General features: G+C 35.4%; 1 protein-coding gene across 1 annotated transcript in view; it reads left to right on the forward strand.

Moving 5' to 3' along the window:
* Positions 1 to 12,782, forward strand: part of LOC111054656 (vacuolar protein sorting-associated protein 51 homolog) — a 48,325-nt gene that overhangs the window by 30,156 nt on the left and 5,387 nt on the right. Inside the window, exons 10-12 of the mRNA XM_039429510.1 lie at positions 5,915 to 6,148; positions 10,557 to 10,712; positions 11,521 to 11,589. Coding sequence (XP_039285444.1) covers positions 5,915 to 6,148; positions 10,557 to 10,712; positions 11,521 to 11,589 — 459 coding nt within the window. The remainder of the gene's footprint in view (positions 1 to 5,914; positions 6,149 to 10,556; positions 10,713 to 11,520; positions 11,590 to 12,782) is intronic.

Genomic DNA, 12,782 nt, shown 5'->3' on the forward strand with positions numbered 1-12,782 from the left:
GCTTAATATTAAACAATATAAACATACAAAGGTACAATGGAATAAATATACTCTAGAGTGGGACCTAATCATTGGCGTCAAGCTAGACTATTAGGCACACGGTCACTGAAACCCTAAGGTTCAATGGACCAAGAAATGGGTAATAAAATTAACAATTATCCTAGGTAAACTGGGTCAAAGATGACGGGCAGGAGGACCAATTTTTATCCAATTGGTCCATTAACAATTACCTAGGTAAACACTGGATCAAGAAATCTGGCCCGGATGAACCAATTTTTATGACAGAATCCAGGTCAGGGCAGTGGACTGTGAATGATAGTTGGTATTAATACCTACAAATAAATCTTTGAATTCTGTGCATAAAAATACTGATAGCTTGAAGTGTGGTAAGTACGCCAATAAAAGACTAAATGAATCACAAGATAAGATTAATAACAATAAAATAATAATAGGCAGATGGCCACATACAAAAACAATTGTAAGTAGGTTGAGTCAAATATCTTGGGATAATTACAACATGATAAAACGTTAGAGAAATACAAAATTTAAATGAAATTAGGTCAATGACATTAATGACCATTGAAGCCTGACAATAATCGAAAAGGTATATTAATGATACCTGAAATGAATATAAATTGAGTGCTATAATGAAAGTTATTGCTGTAAGGTTCAAACTTAATGATTTATAAGAGGAATAAAATAATATTATTATAAAAAAATATGACAATGATCTGCAGATAGTGTTCAACAAATAGAGTACATAAAAATATGTGGCATAGGCCTTCAGTGATTTGAATGTCAAGATAGACATCGACAAAACAATAATAGGCGTCACTGGCCTTAAAATATCACTTAAGAGCTAAGGGTAGCTAATAATACAATGTAAAGATTGTCCAGGTTAAATACAGGCGACATGGACCTTCAATGAATTGAATGTCAAGACAGACATCAATTAGAACGATTAATAGGCGACAGTGGCCTCAGAAAATCACTTGTAAAGCAAGGGTAGCTGTCAAATCCAATGAATAGTTGCTACTATTGAATACAATTATATAGGCGTCAGTGGCCTCAGAAAATCACTTGTAAAGCCAAGGGTAGCTGTTAAATACATGAATTAATAGGCGTCGGTGGCCTTAGTGAATTGAATGCCAAGATAGACATCAATAGAACGATAAATAGGCGTCAGTGGCCTCAGAAAATCACTTGTGAAGCCAAGGGTAGCTGTCAAATCCAATGAATTAATAGGCGTCGGTGGCCTCAGTGAATTGAATGTCAAGATAGACATTAATAAATCAATTAATAGGCGTCAGTGGCCTCAGTGAATTGAATGTCAAGATAGACATTAATAAAACAATTATGATACATACGTAAGTGAAAATTGAATAGAACGATTTATGTAACCTGAATAAAATTTTGAAGAGGAGATGCAGCCAGGCAGACAGGCAATGACTCCGCAATACCCACAGGAACAGGACATCAGTAAGCGATGATGTGATCTGGCCATGCGATGACAAGCGTGGAAGCGTCCATCACAGCAGGCAAATCCCCCAGTGGAAATGAGAACAGGAGCAAGTAGAATTCCAAACGAATAATCCGACCTTCAAGTTGTGGAATTTTAGATTGATTCCAAACGGTAGAGATGATGAACTTGAAAGTTTGAGTTTCACGAGGTGAAGCCAATTGTAGAAGAATGGCAATTGAAGCCTACACAAGGTTGTAATTTTTGACAAGTTTATCAGAGTAATATGTGAAGCAATCAATGAATAATTGAATCACAATTGAAGAATAGAATAAATGAATTAATTTGCAGAAGTAATTCACACTTTAAAACGTTCTGTAGATCAATAAATAGCGATGAACGCCGACACGAGGTTGCAATTTTTGACAAAGTTTATCAAGGTTTATCAGAGTAAATATGCGAAGCAATCGATGAATAATTGAATCACATTGAAGAATAGAATAATGAATTAATTTGCAGAAGTAATTCACACTAAAACGTTCTGTAGATCAATAAATAGCGATGAACGCCGACACGAGGTTGCAATTTTTGACAAAGTTTATCAAAGGTTTATCAGAGTAAATATGCGAAGCAATCGATGAATAATTGAATCACAATTGAAGAATAGAACAAACGAATTAATTGAAGAATAACTCACTTTTAAAAACGTTTCGTAGGTCCGATAAAAATGGATAAAAGGTTTAGACCGAAGGCGTAAATGCACCATCGACTAAGAACCATTGCAAAAAAAAAAGACAAGACACTACAATGCTGGTCAGAAGAAGGAAGATGCCGGATGTGTTTGAAATGTAGGTAAAACGTTTGCAAACGTATGGTGAACAAGTAGCAAATATCTAGAAAGTAAGATGCCTAAAGACAAAATAAATTCCAAAAAATCGAATAGCACAAATATTAAAATTGCATGGCAAATAATAACACAACGAAAAGTATAGAAAACCAACTTGAATAAAGCAGTACCGTGAACCTTGACTGTGACGTCACCGGACAGCGCAGACGCACAAAATGATGACATGATGTCTACGTGGAACGAGTAACAAGTGGAACCGTTCCAATAATGCTTTGTCAGATTTTACAACAATGCTTAGAAGAATTTGAATTCTCAACAACATTCATAGTGCTATCAGTTTGAGTGATCGAATCAACGGATTTCGATTTCAAAGCAACTTTAGAGATGTTATCAGTAGACTTCTGATAACGAACAGGAGAATTCGAACGGCTATTATCACTACTACGAGGATAATGAAGTAATTTATTATGCATACGACCACAATAACACAACGATTTAGACTTGCATTGGTTTACAGCGTGAAATTGGAGAAACAATTGAAACAGACTCTCAATGATTTAATAAATTCATTCCTAGCTTTTGGATCTTTTCAAGAAAGCAGGACATTTGAATAACGAATGATTCATTGAGTTGCAAAATGAGCATTTTGTTTCAGCACTATCATTCAATTCACAAGTAACTAAGCTGCTTTTATTTCGAACGCTGTTATCAGCCTGAGTAGATAAGACAACCTTTTTCTGAAAAGACTTATTTTTCGGCTTTTCGATAGATTTTTGTTCATTAACAGATGGCACTCAGATGCAGATAATGATAAGATCTAACTCTCTTATTCACGAAATCAATCAACTGTTGACAAGAAGGAAGCTCTTGTCAGCTACCTCGAGCTCAAACGATTCACGTGATATTTTGTCTAATTGACGAATAGCTAATGCGTACAAGATATAATCAGCCAAATCAGGAACTTCAACGATTTCAGAGTGGTAATACTATCACCTACTTTAACCAAAATCTTGAAGCGATTGTAACGAAGGTTTAAATGGGATTGAACTAGTTTTCAAAATCTCATTTACGTAGTAGTTAGCTAGCACCCTATCACTCTCATAACGCTTGCATAGAGTTTTCCATGCCAAATAAAAATCATTACTTATCTGAAAAGATTTTACTACTCTGGCTGCTTCGCCTTTCAACAAATTATGCAAAATATGGGATTTATGAACAGGAGAATAATATTTATCATCCACAATCAATGATGAAAAGATATTTTTGAATCTAGGCCAGTCTGAAATATCAGAGCCATCAAACGGTTTTATTTCAGTTGGAGGTAATATCATGTTCAAACGGGGAGAATGAGAGGTTGAAGGTGAAGGTTCACTTTTCTCCTTCGGCTTCTCATTTTTCATTTGATTCAATTTATCACGAGCATTTATTATTGCACAGGATAAATTATCAATAACGGTAAGTGATTGATATTCAGGTTCTTTAGTAGGTTCAACTTGAATAGATAATTCATTGATTTCATCTAAGAGTGCAGAATATTCTTTCACAGTATTTTCAATAGATATACTTCTTATCAAAAATTGAGATTGAATTTTAGGATCATTGATGTCCTTTCAAGTCATAGGCTTGTTGAACACGGCTAAACAAAGTTCTTTCTTCTTCACACGAATAGTAAGCAAGGCTTGTGGGCTTGCCATTGTAACTAAGTAACTGATTAGATAAACAAGGAGATTTGGAAAGGAACTTTGTAACTGGATTTAACATGGATATCAGTGCATGTATCAACTAGTAACTCTACTATTAACTAATTGAAATTTAAATTGAAAAATAAATCTCTTGGAAATAGAACATATCCTAGGCCTGGTCGGACCATATGGTAATCCCTCCTGTCCCCAAACCTATGGATTGGGGTACAGTTAAGATTTAATTCACGAAAACGTCGACAACCCCAAAAGTAAGTCTTTAATTTGCACTAACCTTGGAACTGGCGAGGAAGTGGACTGTATCTCGTGTGTAGAAGTTACTGCTGACGATATCCTGTCTTTATGCGTAGGCCTATATGATATGTAGGCTACATATATCACGAAACGAGACGAGGTAATAATTGCGTTCAGCTAGAACGCCACGGAACGAAACGATGCTGACTTCTCGAGCACTATTCTTGAAGTGCTGGTTTGAAAGATAAACGGGGAGGATGAAGGAGGGGTGAGGGAGAGAGGTTATCTTTGCCTCTTCGGGAGAGAAATTTTCGTTTTTCAACTGAACAATTTCCCCCTTAAGTGATTCAACAGCCCCCAGACACTTGTTCAATCTTTCACTTTGGAGTTTGTAGTCCTTTGCTAATTGATCTACTGCTTGATGACACGCCTCAATCGAGTTACCTAGATCGGTTTCAAGTCTCTTATGATCCTCACGTATTCTGTTCAACAACCTAAAAACGTCCTGCAAGCTCAACTCACCCTCAGCCGCCGTAGTTTCCAACGCTATGCTTCTACGCCGCTCTTTGGAGCAATCCTCGCACCGCCAGATTTTCTTATTCTGTTGCATATACTTGAGATCGTCCATCGTGAGATTTACGCACTTGGCATGAACACTCGCATGACAGTCATTGTAGGTGGTCGAATCGTTATTAGCATCACGCACCGATTTTGAACATATTTTACAAGACATTTTCGATAGAGCAGTTACACTATTGAACATATGCTGTGATATTACACTAATAACAGCTTTAAAATTAAACGAATGTATTAAATGTATTCAGCATTCAGCACATCCAGCCAGCCAGCTGCACTGTCGCAATCGAATTGTAAAAAATTAGGAATTCTGCTAAACGAAAACTATTGCAGATTCACGAATGAAAATCATCCAAAATATTCTACCAAAAATCACGGAAAATACAGATGCTTACAATCTAAACAATGGTAGTGCAGTTAAGAAATTAATGTTTAGAAATAAATTTCTAGGATTAATAGAACTCATAGAGTTCTATCAACGCGTTCGGCTGTAAATGCGTTACATACATACAGACAGACAAAATAAAATCCGAATTAAAACATAGACCAATAAATAGTTCAATAAATAGTCAATAAATAATTCTATAGTCAGATTAATCCTATCTTCAGAGAAGATGATATAATTATATAGTGTTATTGGAGTATGGAGGAAATTCCTTTTCCTTCCATATTATCCTTAAAATGCAAAATTGCAAAAAACCTTTTGTAAACATAGACGCGCAGTTGAAAAATTAATATTCCTGCCAAATCTCATAGAATTCTATCAACGCGTTTAGCTGTTAATGCGTTACATACATACAGACAGACGAAAGAAAATCTGAGTTAAAACATAGACCTCACTGCGTTCGGTCAATAATCATAATCAATCAGCTGACAATTGCATTCATTGCATGCATTACACAGATGTATGGAGAAGCCGGTGAACAGGTGACACCAGATACTTGTGGATGAGAAAACTGCGTGAGGTCTACTGTTCACAGAACTATTAGTAACATGGTTCTATTATGAAAATATGGCTGGTTAGGCCACGAAACCTGTACTGTCATAATATTAAGGTTTCAACATAACTTTGTGTTTATTGAATGGGTTTTGTTTCAGGTGTTCTTGCAGCCGGAGCTGGCGTTCATGTCGAAGCGTCTGTTCGTGGAGTCGTTCTGCGCAGAATCGGTGCGCGAGTGCCTGGTGGTCGGCTTCATGCATCACCTCACTGCGACTGCGCGCTCCTTCACCGCCCCCCACTCCGCCCTCGCACTGCCCTGCCCCACTCTCGCCCTCCTCCTCATACTCACCAAGATGTGCCTCGAGTTCGAGGCAACCAGTGTCCACTATCTGGTCAGTTGAAAAATTCGCTTGTGGTGAAGTTTGTAGAATAAATGTTGATGTTGTGGAATCTCTTCATAATTTAGTTCAGTAGATTAACTGAATTAACTGATATTATTAATTCCACCTAAACACTATGAATCAAATGAATATGGATCAGTGTGAAAACTAATATATATTATGTTTAGAGTGATTAGTTTATTATTGAATTACAAGTATCACACAATTCTTTTGCTAAATTTTTATTTATTCATTCATTGTATAAAACACTATAATCATAATACAATTATGACATTGGAGGAAAAACTAGGCTGAGCCTGTACTATTTCTCTCAAAAAATTTTGATAAAATGTTAATATTGTCCAAAAGTTAAGGTGAGAAATACTGATCACACACTGCAAATCACTTGCTCAGGATACTAATATTCGTCACATTGTTATAATGTGTTTTAATGACAGGGGAATCGAAATGAAATGATGCATGAAATTCATTGAAATGTTGTGTTTCTAAGTGCATGTTGTAATTAGCTACGTCTACACTATGTAGCTGGAGAGCTATATAGCAGAGCAATATAAAATTTGAGCTACATATAGCTCTGTCAGCTACATATTATAGATCTGCTAGATGTAGCTCTGCTATAAGTAGATTTTAACGCTAAGTTTATCTAGCAGAGCTATATGTAGCTCTGCAAGATGTTTGGAATAAAGTTCACTGTTCAGTTGCCAGCCAGATGCCGAAGAAGAAGGAAGTTCTTGCAGCAGTCGCTGCTTTCGCCGCAGCTACTGTGATATTTTCAGCACAGAGAAGAGAAATAAGATTTTGGATAAGACCCTCCCTTCAGGCTAGAAAACTATACAGTGGTAGTGACCTTTTGAAAGACCTAAATGAGGATGATAGAGACGATTTGACTCAAGAAGTTCGTTGTGATAGTAGTTTCAAGAACTTTCTTCTAATATTGTCTTTATTCGAGTCAAATTCACTCTCCATTTTTGCACAATAATATAATCATAAATCAAAAAGAAATGCTTGTAATGCGCAGTAGCCTACTAGCACTCTGACAACAAATGAGTACAGTATATCAGGTGATCAGGTATAAATCCAGGAGGAACTAAACAGCTGCAAACAGCAGTAAACGGCAGCCTTCCTTAAGGACAGAGCAGCTACATCTAGCTCTGCTATAAACAAAAATTGACATATAGCAGAGCTATATATAGCAGAGCTCTGCTACATATAGCTCTGATTCTCTTTGATGTTTACCGAAAACTTTGGATAGCTCAATTTCTGCTATATATCTGAGAAAATAGGCTTGAAACTGCTATATAGACGGGCCATATAGCAGATTTCCAGTGTCACTTTTTGAACATGTAGCAGAGCTATATAGCTCTGATACATGTAGCTCTGCTATATAGCTCTGCTGCATAGTGTAAACCTAACTTTACATATTCTACCTTCACCTGCTACACAAAACTTTTAGGGCCGGGTTCTGAGCTCGGGAATTAGCTAAGTTCTAGACTTTAAAACAGCTGGAATCAAAAAATTGGCTTTACAAAACGGGGCGTAGTCGCAGTCTTTATTTTCTATAATTGGAAAACGTTGTTCCTTGACGAAATGAAACATTCCTAGATAATTCAAAATAGCTGAAACTCTACACTATTTTCTCTTTATCTTATTTTGAGTTCGATTTTCTAATTTTTCGAAATTTAATTCAAAGGTGACTATGACAATGACTACGACTACGCCCCGTTTCGGAAAGCCAATTTTCTGAATCCAGCTGTTTAAAGTCTAGAACTAAGCCAAATCCCGAGCGCGGAAACCGGCCCATAGAGAAATCTTCTAACTAGAATTTGAATTTTATTATTATAGATTGAATCTTCTATTTTTAATAAGAGATGAAAAATTGAAAACATGGGTTGGAGTTTTCCAAAACGTGTGTTTGCCCATTGTCAATATTTGTTTCTGTTTCTAGTTTCTATAAGCTATGTTACTAGAAAATGCAAAATTATGTAGTGAGGCGAGAGGGGTGGAAAGGGTTACAAAAGAGTACTAGTGTTTGGAATATGAGCTATGTTAATGTTGTAATACTAGTGTTTGGAGTTTATTATTAATATAATTAACAAAATAAATGATATTGGGAGTTAGAAACCAAAATTTCTTCTCCAGAAATAAAAAAAATTATCTTTATCACGGAGTTTTGAATACAAAAAGTGTTTCACAGGCTTTGTTATAAGTTAAGTGTCTTCGACACTTTGATTTGATTTGTTTTGTGCAAATACATTTTCCTTTATACTACTTTCCCCTTACCTATTGCTTAGATGATTGATTTTGTTCCTGAGAAATATTATTTGATTACTGTTGAGACACTTTCTTAGTTTTCTACTAATAACTCATAGTTGAACGAGCGTTAGCGAAGTTCTCACTTTTGTTACTAGAGCCCAAAGTTCTTGTCCGTATGTGTGTATGTTCGACAAGAACTTTAGAGAGAATTTATCAATAAGCTTAAAATTTTAAACACGAATTCTTCGAACCTTTTTACAGGTCAAGTTCTTTGGACAACAAAATTGACTCACTCCTTCGTCCTTTTTCAGGATGTAAAAATAACATTGAAAGTGCATAAGAAAAAAAGTTTTTATTTATCATTTATTAGTCAGCTGGAATTATTTGCATGCTATTTCTGTAATTTTTCCATTAATTTAAAGAAGCTGATGCCATTATTTGGCAGTTGTCACACAGACCGTCAGACAGACAGACTTCATGCGCCGACACATGATTTCAGCTGAATAATACACTAAATTAACTCTCTTCCGTTAACGTCTGTCTGCCTGTCTGTAACATACACGTAATTAACACTACTTGTGATAGCATTTGCTATGACATTTTTTTCACTTTGTGAGTAGAAGCTACTAATAGTGTTCACTAACACTTGATTATTCAATGTATAGGTACCGTACTCATTCATTTCATTTTTGTATCATTTATTAGTACCATTTATAATGTTGAGATGATTGAAACGGTTTCAGATATCGATGTGCGGGTTTCGCTATTTATTTCCATTGAAATTCTGTATCGAAATCATGATGACCACCTTCCCATTTGTAAAAAATGAAGTTGGATTCAAAATGAAGCTAGATTCGAAATGAAGTTAGAGCCATATGACGGATCCAAGATGGCGGACAAAAGTTTTGAAGCGACAGAACATTTTTTTTCAATTGGATTAGGATCCTAATTGGAACCTACTACTGTGATATCATACTTGTAAAAGATATATTCAGCTGTTTCCATAATAATTCTCACCAACTCTGTATAAATTACAAGTTGCGGATCTCAGAGATCAATACAACAGTTCATGAGCGAGTTCTTCAACACAGGGGGGTCTCTAGTTGATTTCTTTTATTTTTCCTAATCTTAAAATTGTGTGACAAATCTTATTCTGTTATATTGTTGAACGAGCATTTGCGAGTTCTCACTTTTGACTTACTGAAGGCCGACTGAAGTCGTTGTCCGTCTGTTTGTATGTTCTGTAATAACTTAGAGAAGAATTGATCAATCAGCTTCAAATTTTGAACACGTATTCTTCGAACCTTTTTACAGGTCAAGTTCGTTGGACAACAATATTGACTCATTCCTTCGTCCTTTTTCAGGATATAATAATAACATTGAAATTGCATAAAAAAACATTTGTTGTGATTTATCATTTGGTCAGCTGAGGAATCTATTGTATGCAGAATTACAACAGTTTTCCCATTCATTCATTCATTAATAACATCAGCTGAGGCTATTAATTTGGAAGTTATCATACCGTCATGTAGTGACACATGATTCCAGCTGATTAATATACAACATGATTTATAACTTTAACATCAACAAACTGATACGGGTTGAGATATCAAAGCCCGCACCTTCGCCATTTATTTTCTCTTGGAACTCTGTATCGAAATCATGTATCAAGAATTTGGATTCATATGAGGGACAAAGATGTTAAAGTGACAGAGTAATTTTTCATTCAAATAGGAACCTCAATGAAACCTACTGTCAATATTACTCTCGTAGAAGAAATATTTTGCTGTTTCCATAATGTTCACCAACTCTGTATATTTAAAAGTTGTGGGTACCAAATGTTACAATACAACATTCTTGAGCAAGTTCTCCAACCCAGGGGTCACTAGTTATTTGTAATATAATAACATAACTAATAATAATTATAATAACTACTAATATCGTTATTTTTTATTTTTATAATCTTTATATTGTGTGGTAAATCTTATTCTGTCATATTGGTGAATATAATATAATAAATAATAGCTTATTGCTCGACTTTTGTTGCATGAAAACTCTTTCTGACAATTGTAATGCTCTTGATCTTCTCCAGAGACTCCGGAATGTAAAACAATTCAATTAAATTCAAATAATTTTGCTTTGACAGTTGAAACTGACAGACGAATGGTTCAACGTCGAGGAGCATTGCGGCCAAACGATGCAGGGATGGACCGATGAGTCTGAAATTTGCACCGAACTGAGATCCGCTGCTCAGGATCTGGTCAATCATTATGTGCGAATGCAGGGATTGGCTATATCACAGGTGAGCTATCAATCTATTCATATTTATTTGCCGATTATGATGGGGCAGTCAAACCTCGCTAAAATTACTCATCGAAGTTTTTTTTTAAATCATTTGCAACAAATAATAATTAGAACTTCGTTAAAAATTTATCGAGCATTAAAATTACTCATCGAAGTTTTTTTCAAATCATTTGCAACAAATAATTTGAACTTCGTTAAAAATGTTGATGTGAAGATAAGAAAAGGAAAGGAAAAGGAAGCCTCTCAAATACGATTTCAAGAGAATTGCTGTGGTATCTGGTGGATATTTGAATACATTGTACAAACAATAATTATACAGTCTGTCGATTATTTACTGTTTTAACTTTTCTTACACTACTAAACTACTTCTTGGTGTTTGTGAGCTTTCAATCGTTACTCGAGAGATTTTCTCATTCAAATTTTTGCTCTCCTTTGATTTGTGTGGAATGTAGTTGCTCCAACGGTTTGCTTCTCACTTGTCTGTATTTTTTCAACTCTACTTCAGACCACATAACTTTATCGTTTAATTAATCTCTAGTTTTATCCCTATCCTAGATTTCCTCCCACTAGTTTTAACCACCCAGGTTTTCTTCCACAGTTTGAAGAGAATCAATTGATTTGATAACATACCTTGTAATACATGTAACATACATGATAACATACATGTCACTAATACAGATTAAGATGCTAGTATACTTTACTAATTAAACATTGATGTTCTTCATTGTAATATTAATTTTTGTGTTATAAATTCGTTGTACTATTGTGTTAATTCGTTGTGTTAATTCATGATTGGAAATATTTAGATGTTGCGAAAATCAGTTGAAACGAGAGTCCCCAGCCGTTCTCGGACTTTTCACCCACTCTGTATACTAGTAATTATCTACTCCTTTTTGTAATAAATTAGAACATCATGAATGAACGGAAGCTTCCATACAAAAAAAGTTTCTCCAAAGTCCAATTACTATTTTCAAAGTCTGAAAGCAATGTTTTTTCGCCTAACAGTGACAGATCATGAAAACTTTGTGTGATCACTATTAATACATCCGCCTTATTCTCCATTGCTAAAATTGTCATTACACTACTTTTTGTTTTGTAAGTTGTCAGCCCTAACAGCAATTACTTCATTATTAGTTGATATGTTCATGTCAATGAATAATACGTATCTGAAATTCTATGCTTGCTTTCATACGCTTCTCTGTAAAATCTACATGAGATAGTTTATTCCCTCTACGACCTGATTAAAAAAGTCATGTTTGAGAATACAAATGAAATCTGCGCATATAGGAACCCCAACCGTTGTTTTGAGAAGGCCCCATAGTGAGCATCATGATTGGTCGACTAGAACTGCTAGGTTCGCTGTCTTTAGGTTTGGGAAAGTTTCATCATATCATTAGAAATTCTCGAATGACTATTTATTGAATATTAGTATAGGCGAAGAGGTGTAACATGAACCTTCGACTGCCACCATAACTGTGATATTTTGAGAGCGGGGGGGGGGTGGGGTAAGAGTTTGGTCTCAGCATCCGGTAGGCCTACCCTCACCTCCAACATTCTCTACACTTGCCTTATGAATGCAGAGTGAGAGGAGAACATGTGTGAGGGAGACATTTCCACCCCTTCATCCGTTACATGCCAGCCACTCTCTCACCGTTTGAGGGGTTGAGACTCATTTTATCATATTATAATATGTTATGATATATTGGCCAATATTAATAAAACCAGAGCAAATGCTCATGAGCAAGAGCATGGAGCATAAGGTTTTGCTCATGAGCATTAGTTAGAAGCATAAGCATTTGCTCATTTCTATATGAATAAGCTTTACGTTATGCTCCTGAACTCTGGAGCAAATGCTCACGTATTTTAAAGATTTTTCATCAACTGTTCTCCTTTGTTGCCTTACTTTGTTTTTATAGCTCACTTAAGCGCTAAATATGCAAGTTAGGAGACACCGCTTATGTTTGCGTCGTCTGCTGTGTTTTATATTTATGAAATGAGTTCTAGGTTAGTTGAGTTTAGAATTTTGAAATAATAGCGTGAAAAAATGTCATCTCTATAATAAATTTTA

Source organism: Nilaparvata lugens, chromosome 5 (genome assembly GCF_014356525.2).
Source record: "Nilaparvata lugens isolate BPH chromosome 5, ASM1435652v1, whole genome shotgun sequence".
NCBI classification, from domain to species: Eukaryota; Metazoa; Arthropoda; class Insecta; order Hemiptera; family Delphacidae; genus Nilaparvata; species Nilaparvata lugens.